This window comes from Bombus bifarius, unplaced genomic scaffold (genome assembly GCF_011952205.1).
Source record: "Bombus bifarius isolate JDL3187 unplaced genomic scaffold, Bbif_JDL3187 scf7180000007990, whole genome shotgun sequence".
NCBI lineage: Eukaryota > Metazoa > Arthropoda > Insecta > Hymenoptera > Apidae > Bombus > Bombus bifarius.
The window spans coordinates 1,261,761-1,285,216 of NW_022884371.1; the positions used below are offsets into that span (position 1 = coordinate 1,261,761).

Sequence of the window (23,456 nt, forward strand, 5' to 3'; positions counted from 1 at the left end):
GCAAATCACAATTTTCAACTTTTGCAATTTATCAAATTTATCCGTAAAATCCCATTTATTTCGTTTCCAAACATTCACAGTGATATTAAGAGTACAGACAAGGTCGTCTGTATTAATACCTCGTAAGTATTTAGTATAGCCTTCGTTAATAATATTAATATTAATTCTGCAACAGGATCCTGGTAAAATAAATTAAGCAGTTAAGGTGTTATAGAACCTCTATAAAATTGTCATGTATAAAATTGAAGATGTCTAAAAGATAAGGTAAATCTAACTTTTTTTTCACCTACAAATATTTGATAAAGAATCAAGATTTTTATAGAAATCTTTAAGCAACATCTTAACTCTGTGTTCATATTTTTTTAATTATATAAAATTACAAAATGCCAGAATGGCACAATATTATCTGACTCCGTATCCGGCAGAATCTTATTTGCTTGCACCAAACGGCAAATGCGATTGGATCGTAAAAGGTAAAAAATTTTTGTGCGAATTTATACAGAAATATATTATCTTCAACGTAGCGTACAATTTTCCCATAATTTTGAAAAATAGGAAAAATAAGAAAATGACAGCTTTGTTAAGACTAAAATTTTATTTTCCGCCGAAGGGAATCAACTTTAAACATTTATAAAAATTAGGGTATCAATAAAATTGTACGCTATATTCTGGATAATATTACGCAGAATACCGTGCAATAATTTCAAGTTAATTGGATGAAGAGTTTCGGGTATCCACTGGGTGGAAAGTCGAAAAGCAAAATTTCGAGAACGCGTTCAAAGTTTGAAGTTAATCTTCCGGCTAAAATATAAGAATGTATTCGTATTCATCGTTGTAACTTCGTCGTTTCTTAAAATTTCAAAATACTCTTTTATCACGGTATTCTATGAGTATGAAGCTTTAAAAAAAAAAAAAATGCAAAAAGAAATATTTCGAGTACTTTGAGGCCAACATGGTTGCATACCATCTTGAAATACGAAATAGAATACAGACTAAATTTACTTGACTCACGAGCGGCATAATTATCAAGCGAAACCACACCGAAATTTTCCAGTTTTCCTTTCCGGTTACCGTTCCAAGGTGTACAGGTATCCGATGTAGCACGATCGATCACCGATCGACACTTTATAGCCTGGGATAGGCATGGTGTACAATGTTGCACTCTATTGGTTGGCTACATATCGCAACATTATACGTAGATGCGGCGAGCATCGAGTTGCAGGCTGCAATGCGTGCACACGTTTAATTAATTCGCTCGTACGCGCGCCGTGCGAGTCTCATTCCCTGGCATAGTTGGACGAAATTTTCCCAAACGAGCGAACAAGTACTTATTTCACGTTTTGAGCCAGGAAAATTGTCGGTGTTAATTACTATACAGCGGATGATCGATCGTTCAGATTAAGATCAAGGATGATATAGATGATGTAATAACAACGAGTCAATTTCGACGATTAATTGGAATTTGGACGGTTTTAATATTTATGAAGTAGCCACGATCGATTTCTCCGTCGCGTACTAACACCATGGGAGAATTATCGATGGTGCGTGAGGTAACACTGATCATATTCCTACTCTGTAAGTTAAAAAGTTAAAAGATGGTAGCGTAAATAAGGAGACTTAATATCAGGAAATACCTGTTCGCAAGATTGCTGATAACTCTAATTATTCCGTATGAAACGTAGGAAAGTACCATATTACACCGCAAGACTAAGACGTAACCGAGAAAATGACTATGAAATAATTAATGATAAGTAGGAAATACCAAGAACTAAATGCGAACCTTCTTGGAGTTATTCCTCTATCAAGTTGCAGAGAAAGCTAAATTTCTAATGAAACAGCAGTGCTTCGTCTGTCAATAAAACCTTGTAAATTCCTCAACAACCGAAATCTAGATTATATTGTATTCTTGATAGGATATCAGGAGAATTATTTATTACATACCTTTACGATATGTATATGTCCTTCCGGTTAAACATCAAATATATCAATTAAACAGAAAGATCTATATCACATTGGTCAGCAAATAAACAAGTAAGTAGGAAAGAGGAAAAAGTTATTAAAACGCTCTTATTATACGTATTCGATGATATAACGATTCTATAGAGACACGATTTCTCCAAATTTCTTCCCGGATACTGTGAGCTTCCTTTGACTCAACGCATCCCTAAAATTTACTCATCGGCTCACAAAACCCTTCCAAACACCCGGAGGTAACGTGGGTGGAGGGCAATAATATCCACGTGCACGAAGGCGAGCACACGAAGCAAGCAAGAAAATAAACAAACGAGTAAGAAAGAAAGAAAGAAGAGGCGGTTGGACAAGGCGCATCGCGTACGCGCGCGTAGCTCGTGTCCGGTCAGCCGTTAAGAAGGAAGCTTCAGGCCGATGTCGAAGATAAGACCGGGGACGTGTCCCTCTGTGCGTGGCATTCTGCCGGAGAAATGGTACCGAAGTTCGGGGACCAACGAGTGTGCTGGGCCCTCACGTAATCCACGGATACGTCGCGACGAATTTGTACGTCTGCCCAATGAGCCAGAAGCCACCCTGCGTTAGCCTCGTTTCGCGTTCACCGTTCTTCTCCTCTTTTCGGACCGTTCCACCGTACGTACCTCGCCTGCTGCTTATATACCTATATGTATACGAGTATATATATATTCTTTTACACATATCACATATATATATCTTTTATATAGATTTATGTGTGCATGCGTGTATGCATGTAGGAGGAGAAGCTACAAAACTGGGCCCATCTACCTTCAAAATGGCTACCGTCTCCACGTCGGTGGACAGCCGATGTAAACTACAAGTGCTCCTCTCGAACACAAGCTGCCTGGTCGATCCCTCGTCGATCGCGTCGCCGGTTTTTTCGATTTCTTCAAAGTGGCAACGCTTGCTTTTCGGGAAGACGTCGATAGATCTTGAACATAGGATAGGATAGAGAGGGAGAGACAAAGAGACAGAGAGATATTTCTTTGATCGGTACGAGGACGGCTCGTTTCTGACAACACTGGCTTTGGGTTGGTTGAGTTGGTTGGGTTTGTTGGCATTGATAGAGATTGGAGCTTTTAGAAGTTTAACGTTTTGCGTATGTACATTTTTTTCTAACGTACGTTGATTGGAGTTTAGTGGGTTTTTTTAATAGGAAATGTACTAATGCTAGAGTTACTGACCTTTAATATGTAGCTAAGTATGTGACATACCCAGATCATTAGAATTCAACCAATGATATATGTACTTAATCATACTTCTGGCCTACAAATGAATATTAATATTAGCAAAAACACTTGCATGTTTTTAGTAATTAAAAAAAAAACACTCAATGTACCGTCAAAAAACTCAGTAGTGTAGTCATTGACTGACTTGGTAGTTTCAGTGTCACGGATAGCTTCTTATAGGAAGCGGCAAGCCGCTTTATATTTCCTTCATTAAAAGAATCCCACTTTCGAATTATCAGAATTATCAGCCTCTAATCTCCATTTCCCAATACAAAAGAACATATATCAATGTTACTAAAAGGTATCTCTAAAAATAGCCACCTTATCTCCACACCAGCCCAATTATATCAAACCATTAAAACCTCAAATCAAATCATTCATCTCCTTGTCTAAACCTCCTAATACAATCCCTGAAAAACCAACCAACCCTCTCAAGCCACCAAACAACCTCGCATCCCTCAATCCTCTAACAAAGTCAGTTTCGGATAAGCTTCCCGTGTATAATACTCGCATGGAACAACATCAAAATTCCAGGTACCATTGGTAGCATCGTAACGTCCGCGAACGATCGGAAAATCTGTCTATCGTTAAGAGGGGGGTAGTACGGGGCGAGTAGAACGAAACGGTTCGAAAGGAGGAGTGACGAAGAGGAGTAGTGGACTGCTGAGAGAGGGAGAGAGAAAGGAGAGCACGGAGCTCGTGTTTCCGGCCGGGTGAACAACAATGCCCGCAGACAAATGAGCATCCCGCCTCCATTGTTCGCTTCATCGGCACGGCGCAGCCTCTCTCTCCCCTGTTACCCACCCTGGTTCCGCTTACGCCCCCCCCCAATGTCCTCCTCTCCTCGACCCCTCTTGTTGTCTCTCCCTTTACCCCGATGATCGAAGGTTCCACGTCCTCGTCCTCGTCATCGTCCTCGTCCTCGTTCTCGTTCTCCTCATCGTCGTCATCGTCCTCGCCATCCTCCTGATCGTCGTCGAACAGCCATAGCTGGGGGGTCCTCGATCAACCTGATGCGGGCCAACACCGATTAAACATCTCTGCTTCGTCGAATCTCCGTTAACGGGTATCCCCTCTCTGTGTCCTCGTGAAGAGGTAGGGTCCCCCATGGTGCTACTCTCTTTTGTCCAGAGTCCTACCGTGGTTCTTCTCTATTTTTACCCTCATTGTCTCCTCCGTGTGCGCTCGATGAAAATAACGCACGCCGATGTCCGGATGGAGGCGACGCGGATCCTGTCGATAGCCTCCAACATTTTGCTCACTTTCTATATCTTCCTGGCTGTCTCTGCCTTGCCTTTTTTCGTTGTTTGTCAGGTCCATCGTTCAACCCTCTTGCGCTATTGAACTGTATAATATTACTAGTAGACTGCGGATGTCTAATTCATCAATTTGATAATAAAACTGGATTTCGCAAGTTACAATTTAATTATTCCATTTGGCAATGAAAAATGTAAAATTTTGAAAAAAAGAGTTCTATCATCGAGAACTTATAACTTGCTATTATCATTGGCTATGCACGAGGGATCTGTTAAATTTTTCAGTTTCATCTACTTTCTCTTCTTGTTTCCTATTTGTAGTTTCTATAGTTTTTCTCCTTTCTTTCCGAATTGTTTGCTTGATTATTTTGTACTGTTGTTGTGGATGTTTATTTAACTGTCGAGCAACGTTACATGTTAAAAGCGGATACGGAAACGGAGAATTTGAATAAGTATCGAAGAAATCTATTTTTCCGTCTGCTTCAGGTTTTCGTTGTTTTATTTTCATGTTCTAGTGCGAAGGACCACGAGGCGCGAAGTCGAAGGCTATCCGTAAAATACGCTTCATTTGCGTTTAAAGGTTTGCTTTGAAGATTGAAAAAGTCGTTTACTACTGTAATTGACCTTTTATTTGCGATTTGCATTTCAAGTTGGTCAATCTTTTCAATCAAGATCAATCTTTTCATTCCTCTGGTAACAAAACTATTTAAATTGCCGCCACTTCCTAAATTTTTCAATTCTTTCCACTTTGTTGCAAAATTGTTTTATTTTATTTTTGAGACGTATTAACCTCCATTTCCATCGTTTTTAACTGACCTAGAAATTAAAAAGAAAAATTGTTCAGTTTTGCGATTAACGATATGTAGGAATAAATAGAGAAAGAGAAATTGTACGAGGTCGAACGATCATTAATGTTAACTATTTATTAAAGAGGGACGAGGCATTTCATCGCGAAATTAATCGACTACAGCGGCTAACTTTTATTATTAGTTAGATAAAATCAAGAGATCGTTGTTGTTCAATTGAATAAACTGCGTGTTTATTAGACACGTGTCTATTAAAACACAACAGCTGAATAAATCGAATCGTATAGATGTAAATTAATTATGATTGTATTTTGATTAACATTACGATACAGTTCGAATAACAATGTGAGAATGAAAATTCCGCAACGAGATTCCCTTAATAAATTTGGTTATAATATCCGTTCATTTCCGGCTGTAACGGTATACACTGTGAAACCTTATTTAAACAATTAAAATAGATCTGCTCATAAAAATGACATCGCTATTCGCAAAGAATTCCCATTATATCCAAAAACTGACGTTGTTTCCGCACTTTCTCAAGTGTTACAAGTGTCACGTAACACTATTATTATTTTTACTTCACACTTTCCCTTGCTAGGTACTTATCATGGTGCACATATTTTCATGGGACTAATATTCTTTATAACATTTGGAATCGAAGACTCCATTTTCAAATTTCTAACCTCATATTTTTTAATAGATATAAGAGTTTTTAATTTTCTATAAAGTACTATTCACTATATTCTAAACTTATCCATAAAAACTCATATTTTTGAGACCTGAAAAATACAGTCGTATAGTAAGTGAAAAGAGTCGCAGCTACTAGCTAGTAGATGGTAATATACAAATTAGATACTTTTTTTGGTTATGTTTATCGGTGGGGCGGTGCGCGGTCATCCGGTACGGGTTTTCGGATGCACGATGAACTAACAATAAGAAGGTAACGCGGGAGGATCGGAGGGCCAGATGTTGTGCAAGGATTCAGCATCCTCGAGCCCATTCATGGCTCCCGTAGCAGAGCACCTTACTCGAACCGAACAACGTCGACCTTCTGCACCACAGAAATTCGATACTGCTCGGAACCTCGGCCAGTGTGTAATATCTTGCTCATATATATTCTATCTTGTTCCAATTTCCAAATCTATCGGACAGTCGGAAACGGACGAAGTTCTCCGCGTATGTGATGCATTATTGATATCTTTAATCAAGATTTCTCTGCGATTTGGTTATTCACATGTTACATATGGTGATCAATTCGAATTATTAAGGTTAAAAACGAAAGCATGTATCGACAGTTTGATTTTCTTCTATCTGGAATATGAACGTTAAGGGTGATATTTATATATATCGAAGGAGTGTGGAAGATTTCTTCCTTGTTGATGCGGTGCTCGTTTTATTATCTGATCTTCTGTCAAAAGCTTCCATGTCATTTAACAGGTCGTCGTATGTCTCTTCCACTGCGTCACAAATTTCTGAACTCCTGTTTGGAACAGGTAAGATAACAATCTTTGATTTTAATCAGGCTGTCGTCGTTTGTGCTTACGTGTAATTAGCATGGTAGTGACAAAGTTTACACTCTTCACTCGCTGCAAGTGCTGCTTTGTCTAGTCCATGTTCTTTGAAGACTTTTAACTGATTGTGCCATTTTCTTTCACATTTGAAAGATTCTCGATCTTCTTTCTTCACCAACTTTTTATCTGCAAATTTTCATTACATTTGTATTTTAGAGATTACATTTCGACAATTATAGTTAAATATGTATGGAAAATTGAAATGGTTCAACAGCCATACTTAATCTTTCATATTTTTGTCATTCTTCGCTATCATTTATATTTTACCAACTAATTTGCCAAAAGGATAAAACACAATGTGTACCTGACAATTTTTACAATTGTACCTGATATTATTCGGTAAGGTTCAAACGGCCTCGTTTCTGTCATAAACTTCCAAAAATTCTTCACTTTGATTTGCTGACTATAACTTATCTTTTTATCAAATGTCAATTCTATACAAATCTTCGTGTTTTGTGTCATATTTAAATATTCCGCCGATTTTTCTCACATGTAAATACGTCACTTCCTTTTAAGAAATATTACTAGCATCATTGTAGACATGTGAATGGGATATCTAGTAACATTTAATGTTACCATTGCAGCTAAGTCGATAATATAAACTTGTAACCAAAAATACCAAATTTCCAAGCTCGTGTATTTTTTAAATCCACATATATCATATTATATTAAACATTTTAGTAATAATTTATCAATAATACAAAAATAAAAGATCGTACTGCCAATAACTAATATTACCATACTATGGTAAAACAGAACAAGAGCGGCAGCTTTTAAAAAAATGTAGTTTCGACATTTCGCAAGTAAAAGCGCGTCCTCAAAAAATATCATTCGTTAGAAGGTTCAATCGGCGAAAAATTGATAATTAGATACTTGGATGAAATATGATCGAGCGTGTGGGTGCAGTTTCGCGTGGGTTGAAAATTAAGAGAAAAGGAAAAATAAATTAACCGTGCAAGCGCGATGATGTCATTGCCCCGACAGGTTATGAGCAGTGCGCGCCGAGGATGTCAAGATGGCTGCCACGTACATCTGATCGGAGGTGTGTGCGCTCGGGAAATTTGACGCCGAACTGTGATAAAAGGGGCTGTCTTTTTCGAGTTGCTGACATGGTGACAGTGCGAAGTTAGTCGGTCTGTATCCATGAGCACCACTTTGTACACCCTCGATGATAGTTTTTGTCGTCGCGGCCGCCGGCGGCTCGCATTGAACCATGTTCAGCAAAAAACTTCATGTAGACGTCAAAAAGTCAACACTGAAGATTCAGGATGTTAAAAAGGATAGCGCGACTCGGTTCAAGCATCTTAAAATTGTACTAGGTGAGCCTACGTTTCATTACCGTAACCGTTCTTTCTTATTGCTGTATGAATCAGCTAACGTTAATTCGTTGTGAAAATTAATCATGAACGAGGAGTTGCCAGTTAATGAATACGACGATAGTTAAAGGAGAGGGGCGGCAATTTTGTTAGTATTTGCCGCCTACACACCAGTACCGAGATGGTTTTAATGCTGTCGTAGAACTTCTGGAATTTTTCCTCCCGAAAATAATGTCAAATAATTTTTCATTATTCTCCTTCTTATTTTGTACAGCTTTTGGTACCAACTGTTGTAACATCTTTGCTCTTTTTTTAATAACGTAATTTGTTTCTTTTAATTTTGTATGCTATAAAAGTAAAAATTATATGAATAATTTTGAATAAATGTATTGATTATTGTATATTTTAAAATGATATCAGAGAAGGTTTATATAATTTCATGTTTTAAAATATATTGATAAATCGTTGAAGAATACTGAATCTTATTCTATAGTATTTTTTAAAAAGAAAATAATTTAGCTTGTATGTAGTTGTAATGTGATGGTGTAGTGTTAAGTAGTAGTATCTAATCACCAAACCGCATGACCACAGTAACCAACCTATCGTGGCCTCCAATTTTAGCTAATGTTACATTATTATTATACATAGATAATATTATATGCTTAAATGTATAATCATCAACCAATAAAAACTTCTGTAGGTTGTTTATGAGTTAGGATGTTATTGAGAATACATAAATGATTATTGGAAGAAGAATTATACAAGTTGACATCAAGAACAGTGTTATTATTTTTTTATTTCTTATACACATAATTCCCTATTTTTTAAAATGTAATTTTGCATTTATTCTGTGCTGGAAATAAATATTTACTCCAACTTGCAGAAAATATAAATGCTTTCTATTATACTTTTATGTAATTTGTATAATTTAATTTTTTTTATTAAATAAAATAGAACTATATAACATTTTATAATTTTACAATTGTACTTATATCGAGAAGAATGATATTGACAATGGTGATATGAGAACATAGAAGGAAAAAGGTTCTACTATATAAGTGTAAGTGTACAAGACCAGTGGTGATGTAATAGAGGTTTACAGCTCTCCCTACAAACTATAAACCAAACCTCTTGTGAAAGAAAAGTAGCTGAAATTTCTAATCTTTAGCTACAATAATTAAGGATAATTGTCTTCTAGCATTTCTAAATTTATTGTTGTAAATTTTATAATTAATATCGTAAAAAAAATTTTTAAGTAAACTTTTTTTTCACTTTTTAATAATACAAAATAATGATTTTTTTAGTAAACTAAAAAATTATGTAATAATAATTAATATATACTTTACTATATATTAATTATTACTATTATTATTTTATAGAAAATGTGGATACTGATGAAGCAAAGGGGTTTTTTGAAGGCAACTTCAGTCATGTCTATTTTATTCTATATGATTGTTTTGTATCAGCTGAAACAAATCTGCGACAACGAGGTAAAAATATTTGCTGTTCCATGTATACTATATTTCATATTTTAACAATATACATCATAACTGCCTTGCATTGTAACGTAGATGTGACTGCAATTTCTGTCGACCAAATCATATAGTTTTATTTATAGAACTATAACTGTATTAAAAATATTAACTTATAATTATATGTAATATCTGCAAAATGCTAATATTATCATTATTTTACTATTTGCTTGTTTTTCTATTTTGCTGCCAGAACTTTCCTTCCACATTGGTGAGTAATAGACAGATGACAGAGTGTATATTCCTTGCATGTTGCAGTCTGCGTTCCATTAATCTGACCATTACATCTAATCTTACACAAGTATAATATCATTGTAATTGGCATATACACAAGAGCTCTATAGAACTAATGCTTTTTTCTTTTTCTTTTTTTTTTCATCCATGAAATATTAAGCAAATGTTGGCTGATTGAATATTGTACATTTAATAAATATTTCGTTTATAGTGCATAAAGCACATAGAGAGGAATTGGAACAGGTGTTGCAACTCTTGGAAAAAGTCTTAACACTTCTTCCTGAGCTGCTTAATAGAAGATGGCAATGTCATAGTCTAGCAAGGATTTTACAAAAGCTTCTACATCCTGGTAATAGTTGGAAACTTAGAAGAGAAGCTATAAGGTAAACATATACTTAGTAATGTTGTTATGTAAGAAGTTTTGTGCTTTTATATAATGTGTATTAAATTGTTTTTAGATACTTTATTTTGTGGTACCAAGCACTTGGTGAAAATGCTCCTGATCACATTCACCAAATGTTTGCAAGCTTGATACCAGGGTTTCCACCGCAACAACCATCTCCTTATAAGTCTGAACGTAAGATAGATGGAAAGAAAGATAAACTTGTCAAAGTTATTGGTTGTGATGATAAAGATAAGAAGGAATTTTATGATACACAATTGTCACAAAGTACTTTTCATGATAATGGTTCAAACCAGTGCCCTGTCACTCAAGTTGACAATGGACCTATTTTACCCCCACAAAGTGGGGAAAAGCCTCTTGATAATGAGACTGTTCGATTTTTAGAAGCATTACTTGAATTTATGGTTACTCAGGTATATTTACATATTTTGAAATAATGCAATTTGATATTACCAAAAAATGTACTAAGAAAACTAGTATTTATTTCCTTTACAGGTTGTAAAGATAGAATGGAGAGATAAATCTTCAAGACAGCACAAGACTTTTCAATTTTTATTAGAACGTTTTAAAACTACGTATCTTCGTCATATTTGTCCTGAGTTTGATGAGAATTTTTCGTTGTACAAACCGAATTTGGAGTTGCCTACGATGCGAAAACCAACGAATCAGAGTCAGGATAATTATGTATTGTGCAAAGTTGCTTTGATTAAGTGGATCGCTAGTTTTACCCATATCGCTAGAAAAGATGCTCGTGTCGCACATCTTTCGCATAGGTATTTTGTTACAAATAGTTTAGTATTTTTGATGAACATTACAATGATTTTACATAAATTATGGCTAAAAAATTTCTATTTTAGCACAACTCCAAATGAAGAAAATACGGAACCAGAGCTTCGTCGAGTTTCTGTTACACAAAATAGTGCTGACTCAACTTTATTATCTCCCGAATCAACTGTGTCTCAACAAGAGAATCAAAATCAGGAAGATAGTAGTGTTTCAGCAGTCACTCTTGTTAGGGATGTTCTATATGGAAACAGGGATAACGTGAATTTCGTACATGAGCTATACAGACAAGCATTTTTGTTAGACTTTAACCATGCTGGTGCTATAAGAAAAGCTATAGCGGTTTATAAAGATTGGATTCAAATGAATGTAAAGTTTTAATTTATAATTCTTTAACACTATAATAATATGACCAGTGATACTTACTTATTTTTACATTTTTAATTAGGAATTACCACCATTCATGTTGGAACCATTGGATAGTCATAAGGAAAGGGATTTCGAAGAAAATCCGAGAAAAGATCTAAATGATATCGATAAAAGTCCTTCGGAAAGTTATCGTCAAACAAGATTGAGAAATGATTCTTACCTCGGTGCTATACACAGAGAAAATTTATTTATAAGAGCGGGGCTACAAAATGTTTTGCAAGTGTTCATTACACAAGCTTCCAACGTCTTCTTCTTAGAGAATTCTGGACCGAATGCATCTTTATCATTACTGGAAGAACAGACCGATAGTTGCAAAAGAGTTTTGAACGTATATCGATATGTTGTAATGAATTCTCGATTAGAACCGGGTACTTGGGAACAGTTGCTTAGGTAAATACCTTCAAAATCATATTTTCCTTTTTAAGTAACAACATTTTATTTCGCAAATTTGTAATATTAATTTTATTGTATACATATTTGCTAGAGTATTACTACAAATAACATCACTTGTTTTAAATGAAAAATCTTCTCGGCGCAAGATTCAAGAAAGCATTGGCGGTAAACTTGCCCCTGCCATATTTCAGACTTTAATCGTTACATGGATTAAAGCTAATTTAAATGTTGTTATTTCTACACAATTGTGGGATCAGTTCCTGGAAGTGTTGACTTCTTTAACACAGTGGGAAGAGCTAATTCGAGAATGGGCGGTAAGTTAAGTTAAAAGTCGTGTTCTGCATACATATTATAAGAAATTTAACATTTATATTATTTAATATTTTATTATTACTTTATAGAAAACATTGGATACTTTAACAAGGGTGCTTGCCAGGCATGTGTATAATTTGGATTTAAATGATTTACCATTAGATAGATTGAGTGAACAAAAGACTAAAAAGCGTCGTGGTGTTGGAAGCCGGGCTGCTTCAACCGGAAGTGTTCAACCACCACGCAAAGGAAGTGTCGATCAAGATAATAATACCGTATCTAAAGAAAATGTTTCAGGTAAGAAGTTTTTATATGATTTTTTATCTCTAACGTTTAATTTATCATTTCGAAAGAAATTAGATATTTATTGTTAACAGACCACCCGATGCGAGACTTAAGGAAGGTACGACCACTTCCTCGTAGTGCAAGCGATAATACGATATACAATGGAAAAGCACGTACAAAACTTCATAGAAATCGCACACATACTGTACACAGTGGTATTCCTGGTAAGTGTGGCCTGCCAAATATCGAGTCTCAAGGTTCTTCCTCTTAAATTTTAGTTGGATAATCTTTCTCATTTGGTAGTGCCATCTATGTTGCTGATAATACGTGCAATTTATTTATAACTTTGTCTCTTACTTTTTTGCTTTGTCGCTGACACTTAGTTAAAAATAACTTCTCTGGCGTCGACCAGACACTTGTCTCTCTTCATACATCTCTTTTTATTCTTTTAATACGCCTCTCATTCGCAATATCCTTTTTATTCGTGCTTTCTCCTAATTTTAGACGATAAAGCTCTATTTAAATTGATCCGGTATAAACAATTCTCTTAGTGGTTGTGGCTTATTTGTGTATTAAGTGTAAACAAATTTCCACACGCGCAGTACTCCCCCTATCGATAGAGCAAGATATGGCACGACTATTGTCAAACGGTACTACTTCGTCGTCGACAACTGGTCGGAAAATGTTACCGAACAGGCGTGCTAAATCTTTGGATAGCATTGTAATAGTCGATAGCGAACCACCATCACCACGTTGTCCTTCTCCAACACCGAGCAGCGGAGTCGACAGTAACAAAGACAGTCCGATACAGATAGAAAACATTGACGGCAGTAGTATCGGTAAGTATATCGTTTGCTGCTGTTTAACATTTGCATCAAGATATGAGAACATCATTTTTAATTGCATAACAACGTGTGATCATTCTTATGATTTAAAATTATTTCTTATGTTTGTTTTTCTTTATTTATCGCACAGAAAATCATAAATATAAAACTAACAATGGAATATTTGATTACTTTGATAATGATAATAATAATAATGCATTATTCCATCCAACATGCTTTGCTTACCTTTTTGTAAATTAACGAAACTATGTATACGAGAAATAGCTTCTTTTTATAAGACAGAATTTGATACACTTCTGAAATAAATCTAGCAGTATATTGCATATTTCCATACGTTCCTAATACGTTTCTGTTTAGTTACTAATAAATTTTGAGTTTCGTTTCAATCGATGAGAAAACTTCTCAAAAGTATTTTAACTTTATTAAGAGTTTGTTTCATGTAATTCTGTGATCACGAATAATTAGTAATTATGGTAATTTTGTGATTGTATTATCAATTTGCAGATACGAATGATGCATCAGAAAGGAGATCTGTTATGGCAGGTGGTGGAGTTCGCGGATGGTTACCCGATGTTGCGGTCGTATTATGGCGTCGTATGCTATCAGCATTAGGAGATGTAAATAATATTCAAGATCCTACCCTTCATGGACAAGTTATGGATTACCTTGTTCAGCTTACACAAACACTTCTGAAAGTATGATGTTTCCTATTTTGTCATAATAATAATATGTCTTACATTGCATTATTACACGTTTTATATTGTTATTAACATTTCATATATCGTTTAGATTCGCTTGAATCAAGGTGTGTCTGGTGACAACCAAGCGACTCCTCCAGCTCCAGAACTTATACCTCCACTTACAGTCATTGCTCCATGGTGTTTCAAGGTCAATATTAATTTGTTATTTTGATATTATTTTTACATTACTATTATTAATGTAATTATTTTCTAGGCAATACAACTTCCTAGTCAATATGAAGTTGGCAAATTAGCAGCATACCGTTTGATCTGTCTTCTAACAGTTCAACCACAAGATATTAATTTGCCAAAACAGCACTTAACTCTTTTTTATCGTGCGGTCCATAGTGGTATCGTTAGTAATGATAACAAAGTGTTACATGTATTGGTCAAGTATACTGGTCCTAGGTTGTTCAGTTTGAATCTTCCTGGATCTAGTCTTTTAATCTTGGATTATATTCATGCTGCTAATGTAATATTGAGCAATCAGGATATTCAGGTATTACAAAGATTTTACGGTAATTTATTAATAGCATTATTAAATTGTATATTATAAACTAAATTGTAAATTATAGGCACCAAGAACTGAGGCCGTTTCGATTATCGGATCGTTACTATCTTTACCAGCTACTACAGTTAAATTACCTGTATTGCAACCTACTGCGAACGATATTGTAACCATGACATGTCCAGATGCAAAGGTATCAAATGTAACAGTTATTTCTTTGGCATTAATTTATCGAAAATACCTTAATAAAAATTGTTTTATTCTAGGAACATATAATTATGATACTTTTGAGAAGTTGTAGACGCGAACCAACTGGCATTGCAAGATGCATAGCTGTTTCCAGCATTGCTATGTTTGTATACAGGGAATTGTGCTACAAAAATCAACATCCACGAATCCCAGAAGCTGTTACGGTTCTTCTCTTAGCACTTAAAGTAAGTTTGTCGAATTCATTGTGGGTAAACGGTTTTAAATCAAAAATAATTCCTGTGTTAATTTTCTTTGACATGTAAGATAGTCTGCATGCTATACAATATATGTAACTATCTTATAGCTATTTAATATTTTTCTATTTGGGTTATAGTTTTTAGTTAAGTAGTAAACACAGTGTAATGTATTGTTAAACGTAGTAGATATGTAATAATAGTAGTGAGAAATTCAGTGTCTCTTTCACTAAGTCTGATTGACAGCGGATGCAGGGAGCAGAACGTCGCAGAGCTGGTATCTGTTATCCACTAATGGATCAGGTAGTTTTTCTTAGATCAACTAACTTTTTGGACTCCTCATTACGTGTTGTTACAGTATTTACCTGTTGACTGATGTCTTCGTGTCTGTTTAAGGGTGTCATCGCCATTGCATGGTGTATTGCACGGTTGTGTGTGTAAAACGTCCAGTGATATTTCGATGTTTTTAATCTTATTATATCTTACATATTACAGTGGTTCATAGATGTGGGTTAAATATTTTGCTTTCTTCTTTCCCCGAAATTTGTCAACCTATGGAAAGATAATACTTAGAATCTTTAAGAAAAAAGATCAGATTTTTATAATAAATTAAATCAACTTGGGGGAAGGGAATTCTAACATCAAAGAACGACAACTATCCTATTTTATATGTTATCGATTAACTGTTCTATGCTATCCCTATAAAACTAATTAGAATGAAATCATAGATAAAGATTAAAATATAATATAAATACGATATTTTAGTTAACAATTTTTCTTTCTTATCTTATAGGCTACTCATGCTACTGTTGCTCAAGTGGCATGCGATTCTCTTTTGTTGTTATGTGATAAAGCAGATATTCTGCTAGAGCTATATCCAAATGTGCCATGTAAAATAATTCAAGTAAGTTTTGCCATCAAATTAAAATTTACTAAATGTTAAGTTTAATTGGTATATATATAATTATTTTACTCGTATACTTCAGATTTTATCGGAAACACTTGGATATATGAGCACTCGAGAAAGACGCGGTCCTTTGACGATATCAATGTTATTCTGTTTGGGCGAATGGGCTATGCACCTTGGTCCTTCCGTTCTATTACGCGTTTTTCAAGGAAAACCTCTGTTAATGACTTTATTTACGGTTAGTAACATTTTCAACAATTTTTTTTAAACATAAATTGAAATATTCATAATAATCATATAACATCAAAACATACTAAAAATATTGCAGGTTTTGGATAACATAGTACAAGATACAATCGATAAAGATGTATCACAAACAAATAAAAGTCATGAGGATGAAGATGATGATTTTGATCCTGATATTACTTTAGATAACTTAGCTGACGATATTTGCGCAAAATCACCCCGTCGAGGCAATACTCAGTCCGTTCAGTTAGCAGCAAAGATGGTAGGATATCATTGAAATATTTTTTCTCACAGACTTAAATTTAAATTTCAATATTTCTTCTTAGGTAATGATGCATTTAATAAATCATTTGGGACATTTTCCAATGGGTATTGGAGCTGCACGTTTATCTTCGTTAGTTGTCGAATTAGATGATGTACCAGGAATCGATGGGGATGAGCTATCTTCTGCAATTTTTCATGCGCCAAATATACAACTGTTGATGTTGTCAAATTCTGTAATAATGTCACTTGTTGAACTGGCAGCATTAGATGCACCCGGCGGAGGTGTTACAGCTGGATTAACAACAGCACCATCATTAGTCAGGGTATTATTGCGAGATTTAGCAGGGAAAGCATCCTGGGATAGTTCTATTTTATACAGTCAACCGTTTGTTGAAGACGATGTGCCGATTGCATTTACAAAACATGGTAATAAAATTATTCGTTAATATTTCAATTTTATTATATATTAAATATCTTCAGTTATAATATTCATTAACATTTTTAGTTGAATGGAAAGCAAAAGTACATGGAGACGATTTGAGCAGTGTTATAACATCTCAAACATGTACACCTCGACATACGATAAGACATCGTGAGCCACATATATTGCCTACATTTGCAAATGCCGCGAGTGATATGGACAATTTAGATGATGTAATACTTTAGTACTTTAAAACATTAATCTATATCATTAATAATCATTTTATATTAACTTTATATTTTTATTTTTAGCTCTTACAATACATAGGACATACAAGTCCGGAAGTATTAACTAATCCAGAAATTGCACTTAATGCGCCTGCTAATCCACCACAAGGTCAATATCTTGAGAGTGAAACCATTGCCACAATTCTCAACCAGAGAAACGCTGAGCAAGAGCATATCAATAATTGGAGTCAACACATTAGGTATGCTATATTAAAAGATATAATATTAAATTTATTCATATCATTGGAATATCTTTTCCAGCATGTGTGCATCAGCAATAAGTCCACCATCGTGTCGTCCACCTCCAGCACCGTTTCATCACTGCCGTCTTTTATTTTCGCACTTGGGTTTATCCGGTTGGGAACAACGTAGAAAATTGCATTTATTATCCAAAAACGAAAAACTTTTACGCGAATTACGAAATCTCGATAGTCAACGATCTAGAGAAACGCATAAAATAGCCGTAATTTATGTCAGCCAGGGACAAGAAGACAAAAACTCCATATTAAGTAATGTCACTGCTAGCAAAGAATATGAAAGCTTTATTGCTAGATTGGCTTGGGAGGTCGAACTTGAATCACATACAGGCTTTCTTGGAGGCCTTGTACCTGGAAAAGCATCTGGTGTTACAGCACCTTACTTTGCAACATCTTTCACTGAAATCCTTTTTCATGTAGCAACAAGAATGCCTTCTGATAGTCCCGAAAGTTTGTTGCAAAAAGTAAGTGTTAGTTATTCACGAAAAAAGTATATTAAGATGAGAGACTTAAAGTAAAATTATTTCAGACACGGCATCTCGGTAACGATGAGATTCACATAGTGTGGTCAGAACATTGGAGAGATTATCGTCGGGATATTATACCAACTGAATTTTGTGATGTTTTAATAGTAATTTATCCGTTACATAATAAATTATATAGAATCCAAATTTCTCGAAAACCAGAAATTCCGTTTTTTGGACCCCTGTTTGATGAGTGTATCGTTGAAGATAAAGTTTTACCTGGGTTAGTGAGGACAACAGCATTGGCGGCAAGTAGGGCAAAACGATCGACACTTACATTATATCAACATTAGTAAGTGTGCCATTTTGATTATTTATGTTTAATAATTGTACTTCTTGATTAATACGAAATACTTTAGTTATGAAGAGAGAGCGAGGTCTATCGATACTGTTATGAGGAATCACAAGGAAGCTACTACATTTGAAGAATTTACAGCCAATGTATATTCACCCGTACAGCCGCCAAGTCCATTTAGTGGGACTTCTTCAGTATCTGGTTAGTTTGTATATGTTAGTAAGAAAAGAACAAAATCTTTTTTAACTTTTTATCATTTTCTTCTTTGATTTCGAAATAGTTGCAATTAAATTCTGTACATAGTTCTTGTTTTATAGCAATTATGAAATGGATTATTTTTATTCGTTTCCCATAGAAGCTGTGAGTGACTCATAGAAATTAAACTATTTTTAATAGATTTTGCACGAGTTTAGGTATCAGTTATTATTATTATTTTTATCGATATCATACTGTCAGGATCTACAACAAGCGTGCAATCCACAGCATCGTCAAACCTCGCAGCAGCGCTTATAGATTCACATCAGGGCCGATCGGGACTGCGAAGTTCTTCGGCAGCGAGCAGTGATAACCGCGCGAATAGAGGTGACTAATTCAGTCCACTAACCCCCACCCACCTTGTAACACCACCCAACAAGGTAGTATTATAATTTATTTATTTTTTTCTTTGCTGTTTTTCCAATGTTTTTTCGTCTCTATAAAGTGTATCCTGTTTATTTCTCTCTTTTGATAGATTACCTGGTAGTGAATTTATATGTTATAATATGTTGATAATTATGCAAACCTATACACCATTTTTAAGTTTCATCCAATGGACTCCAATCTATCTTTACTTACATAAAAAAATAATAGTAAATTTATATAGACACTTTTCTGATTTATGATGACATTACACATTTTGCTAACATTTACAAAAAAGTATATATATATATATGCAAACATCTGTGTATTGATATATATATATGTATATACACCTTCTTTCCTCTAAAAAAAAAAAAAGAAACAAGGCTGAAGATAAATATATTCCAACTATTATTTATTTAATATTCACATGTCTCTTAACTATATTTTTGTTTAACAGTCTTACACAATCTATTCAGAGGTAAAATCTCCTTTTTACATGCATATTAGACATAGCTCAAGACATACTTTAAAACATTCATGTCATATTACATGTGTCATTTTATTAATGGTGCTTTATAGATTGAAAATACTGTACAATACTATGCATATACTTTTCTAAATAAATAATACATAGTAGACTTTTTTCTTAAATTTTTTTGTATTATAGTTGTTAATATCAATGAATACAAATTTATAAAAGCATCTATAACTTGAAATAGTTTTAAGATAATATATGTATGTATAGTATTGCACATTGCAAGTAGTTGTCCGCAACTCATATAGTTGTGCCTATTTGTAAATGTAGGCAGTCATGTCTCTATCACAACCTAAAAGTTAAATGTAAAATATGTCACTTCATAAAAATGATGCAAACAATTCAACACTTAAATTTTCTAACTTCATTTTATAAAATTTTGTTCACATACAAATAAAAATAAAAGTAGAATTTTTTTACATAATTCTATATGCATAATTAGCATAGACTAATTTTTAATTATATATTACTTTTTTTTTAGCAAATTGCACGTAAATTTTTGCCATTAATACATATGCATACATGACAAAGACTGTCATTGCAATTATTATAATACATGTATTTATTTCCTACATGATCTCTAATTGAAAGTGCACAACTTCAATCAAAACAATTTTTTAAATTTTATTTCCAGTTTCTGATGGAAGCAGGGTATGGTTTAGTAATGATACTCCAGAAAGCACAGCACTTCATGGAATATCTCCCAGACCCGTAAAAAAGATGTCGTTCAAAACTGGACCGAAACAGAGAGCAAACACTCAACCCACGCCTCCAGATAGTCCAAGATATAAATAAGAAGTTTTGTACTAATACCATAAAGAAAAAAACATTTTTTGCACAAATGGTTGTTTGGGCATATCCTAGATATTATTATCTAAAAGAATTCTTTAAGATGCTATATGTTACAATAACATAAAATAACTAGCCCACAATTTCTGTGCATTGAAAGGTAGTAGATGCATAAGCGATGTAATGGTAGATTCAATGATTCAGCATCTTTAAAATGAAGAAAGAACAATTTTTAAACAGTGGGCGTCAAACATCCGATTAGTCTTAGCGTTTTCTGTTTTCCGTCCTTAGGTTTAATTTTTATATTAAATGTACAGATCGTTGTTTATTTGTTGCAACGTGAATATTAATTTATTGGAACGTAAATATATGAGAAGATTTAACGGATCATAGGTAATACAATAGTAACTAAATATTTGTTATATACACTAGAGTCACATGACAGCTATTTTCATTGTACAGTACTTTCTTAAGATCAGTTTATCCTTGTACTTGAATAGGTAAGCTTAAATAATTAATATCGATTAAAGCTTCTATCTTAATTTATTTCAAAGATAACGAGCTCCTCGATGTTATATATATACATACATGCCTTCATAAAAAGAATTATTTTATTTCTTGTAATGTAATGAGGTGATAAAAGGACGAACATGATTACCATAATCACAGGACGCGTCTATATGAGTGTTGAAATAAGAATCAAATGTTATTTTTTAACAACAAAGTTTTACTAATCAATGTCATGTCTCTTAGGTACTGTAATAAGTTATAACTTCATTTGTTTGATGTTGGTCCGATCTCGGCTTGCATTGTCGAAGGACAATAATTTAATGGAGTCTTTTAAAAAATCTGTTCATACGTTACATTCCATACAAACAATTGTTTCTATATGCTATTCATTGTCCATAATTTGAGTGAAATTTTCAATATGTCTCCATGGATGGTTAAAGCATTCCACATACGTTCTGTGTAATAAAATTTGACAGCCAGAGCTCTTCTTGTAACACATCAAACACACAAGAGAATTGTTTAAGATGAATGAAACGTAGAATGAAAATTCACATGAAGAATAGTTTTTGTTGTCATACCATAGGTACACATACTTGGTGCTTTACAATACGTAAAATAGAAGTATTTTAAATACTGTGTCAAAACGTGTTATTTCTGAGTAACAATAATAAAACTGAAAGAGTATTTGAAAAGATAAAACAGAAGAGAATTGAAATGAAATGAAATTGAGAAAAGTATTGGAAGTATACAGAGCAAAAACAGAATGTGAATTTGTTTGCTTCAGAAAGAATTCATCTTGTACACAGTGATAATAATCAAAGTATTAATACCATTCTTCGCAATTGAATATATAAACAGAATTTTAGGAGAGAAATTATATTATATTGTGGTGAATATATTCAATGTGGTATTCAGGTGTTGAGATTGTAATAAATATACATTTCGAGTTTTTTGACCATTTTGAGGATTATCAGAAGAATCGCATTCGAATGTGTAGGTATTTAGCAACGAAGTTGTAGGTAAATAATAATTACCGATACGCAGACCATGGCCAAAGCAGCATTATTTTTTCACTAATTTATAACGAAGTAGATTGAGAGAAGAAAAGCAGTGTGTATATGTATTGTACATAAATTGTTAAGTACGTGAATGACGTTGGAGTCATTGAACGGGAAAATTATTCTCTGCGAAACATTGTATCGCTATATTATTGAACGAAAAAGAATGAAAAATATTGGTCTATATATATGTGCGTATTATACATATATATATATATACATACAAAGAAGAGGGAAAAAATGAACTTATTACAGTCTTGCGTAAGAATGCTTTTACAAATCGTATTTAAACATTGTACTTAATTAACTATCTTTATTAGTATCATTATAACAATCGCTCGCTATTATTTATGTTATAAATATACAAATTGCTGTTAACATTATTAGCACAGCATCAAACTATTTTTCTTACTGGATAATTACGCTTGTAACATCTTCGGAATTAAATTTAACAATGATAAGCTGTGAGAAAAATTGAAAAGAGTCATTGAAACATTTCCATGAGAGATAACAATGCAAATGGTTGTTCTGTTAGTAACATTGAGAGCTTGAATTTATATTACTAAAAACAAGTTATTTTGATCTTTCCAATTTGTTTGTTACTTTTTCTTTTTACAAATTGACATGATCAAATCTAAGTCTATGTGTATAAAAAAAGAAAAAAAATACTAAAAAACATTTAAAGATATTTAATTGTTTACGCAAGATAATCTGCATTATACCAATTTTACCGCATCTCTTTACTTGTATGAGAGTGTCTTACACTTTATTTTTCAACTATTTAAAAATGGAGGATATGTACAAAAGGTACGAGTTTATAATTCGTCACTTCTATATCGATGTAAAACAGAGTTAATATATATATCTATATATATATACATACAATTATTATTTTATACAACATTGAGAGGAATACTATATGTTACCCTCTGATTCAAACTTTTTGCCAAAAAATAGAATCGCGTAGATACTTTCTTGTTCATGTGAATTAAACAGCGAAGGAAAAAAAAAAGATTGCAATTGTTTCGAATCATTAGTCTAACGGGGACATCGTTGAGGTATTTATGGCAACTAGAATTTTGTAGCGCCATTTTGCGGCTCCTCGAGTAACGAATAGAATTTCTGAAATTTTTCATAAAATTACAATGCTGTACAATCCTGTATTATGAAATTGCAATTCTGTAAGAACGTTTATAGAATTTGTAGCAATATAGGACAGGTAGTAATTGAGTAGAGAAAAAATGAAATTATGTATTTGCATTCATATGAACACGTTAGGCAATCTTTTTTTTTCTCGTAGAAACGTCATTCGGAATTGACTTAATGCGTTATCCCCCTGTAACTGAAATTCATTATCCAAAGATTTCTCTGACATCGTACTGATTGTACACATTTCTGCGATGGAATGTACATTTTATTGCACAATAAAATTATGATGATTGATTTCAAGGAATTCCATATAATTTCGTGAAAAAAGTTTGATAATTATTTATAAAACAGATTATTTCAAGATTTCAATGATTTTGAAGTATAGTGTCAATCAAGTCTAATTTGATCTCTTATGTAAACCAAACATAACTCTAATTTATCCCAAATCTTCGAAATACGAAATATAACATTACAAATATTTTATAGGTTCATATATAAAAAATACAATTTTTTAATATATGA

The 23,456-nt window shown here is 33.6% G+C and overlaps 1 protein-coding gene and 1 long non-coding RNA gene across 13 annotated transcripts; one reads left to right on the plus strand and one right to left on the minus strand.

Annotated features, from left to right (window-relative positions):
• Positions 1 to 5,247: 5,247 nt before the first annotated feature.
• Positions 5,248 to 7,095, minus strand: LOC117205433. The gene is made up of 3 exons (XR_004487232.1): positions 6,821 to 7,095; positions 6,134 to 6,757; positions 5,248 to 5,287 (listed from the first exon to the last, which is right to left on the minus strand). It is a non-coding gene; the product is annotated as an uncharacterized LOC117205433 (long non-coding RNA).
• A 732-nt stretch (positions 7,096 to 7,827) lies between these two features.
• On the plus strand, positions 7,828 to 23,238 carry LOC117205434 (ral GTPase-activating protein subunit alpha-1). Of its 12 annotated transcripts, none has more exons than XR_004487235.1 (29): positions 7,828 to 8,167; positions 9,544 to 9,654; positions 9,890 to 9,907; positions 10,142 to 10,313; positions 10,389 to 10,746; positions 10,829 to 11,106; positions 11,191 to 11,485; positions 11,565 to 11,935; positions 12,030 to 12,252; positions 12,340 to 12,547; positions 12,628 to 12,759; positions 13,138 to 13,374; positions 13,885 to 14,075; positions 14,170 to 14,268; positions 14,335 to 14,619; positions 14,696 to 14,821; positions 14,895 to 15,062; positions 15,865 to 15,975; positions 16,058 to 16,216; positions 16,307 to 16,486; positions 16,551 to 16,914; positions 16,994 to 17,142; positions 17,221 to 17,396; positions 17,458 to 17,917; positions 17,983 to 18,269; positions 18,337 to 18,473; positions 18,729 to 18,907; positions 19,351 to 19,371; positions 20,063 to 20,170. XR_004487235.1 is itself a non-coding variant. In XM_033443804.1 (29 exons), exons 1-29 carry the CDS (start codon positions 8,062 to 8,064, stop codon positions 20,221 to 20,223), a joined length of 5,709 nt encoding a protein of 1,902 aa, XP_033299695.1. In that variant the 5' UTR covers positions 7,828 to 8,061; the 3' UTR covers positions 20,224 to 23,238. The 12 variants fall into 12 exon arrangements, 11 of the variants coding, with proteins under 11 accessions (XP_033299695.1, XP_033299698.1, XP_033299697.1 ...); XM_033443804.1 differs by having other exon boundaries at positions 18,729 to 18,854; positions 20,063 to 23,238; XM_033443807.1 differs by having other exon boundaries at positions 18,756 to 18,854; positions 20,063 to 23,238.
• The last annotated feature ends 218 nt before the right edge of the window (positions 23,239 to 23,456 follow it).

Bases quoted from the DNA above. Each gene is read 5' to 3' on its own strand.
- LOC117205434 (XM_033443804.1), top strand. From the start codon at position 8,062: ATGTTCAGCAAAAAACTTCATGTAGACGTCAAAAAGTCAACACTGAAG. The intron at 11,936-12,029 runs GTAAATACCTTC...CATATTTGCTAG, and splicing joins ACTTGGGAACAGTTGCTTAG to AGTATTACTACAAATAACAT. The intron at 17,397-17,457 runs GTATGCTATATT...TATCTTTTCCAG, and splicing joins AATTGGAGTCAACACATTAG to CATGTGTGCATCAGCAATAA.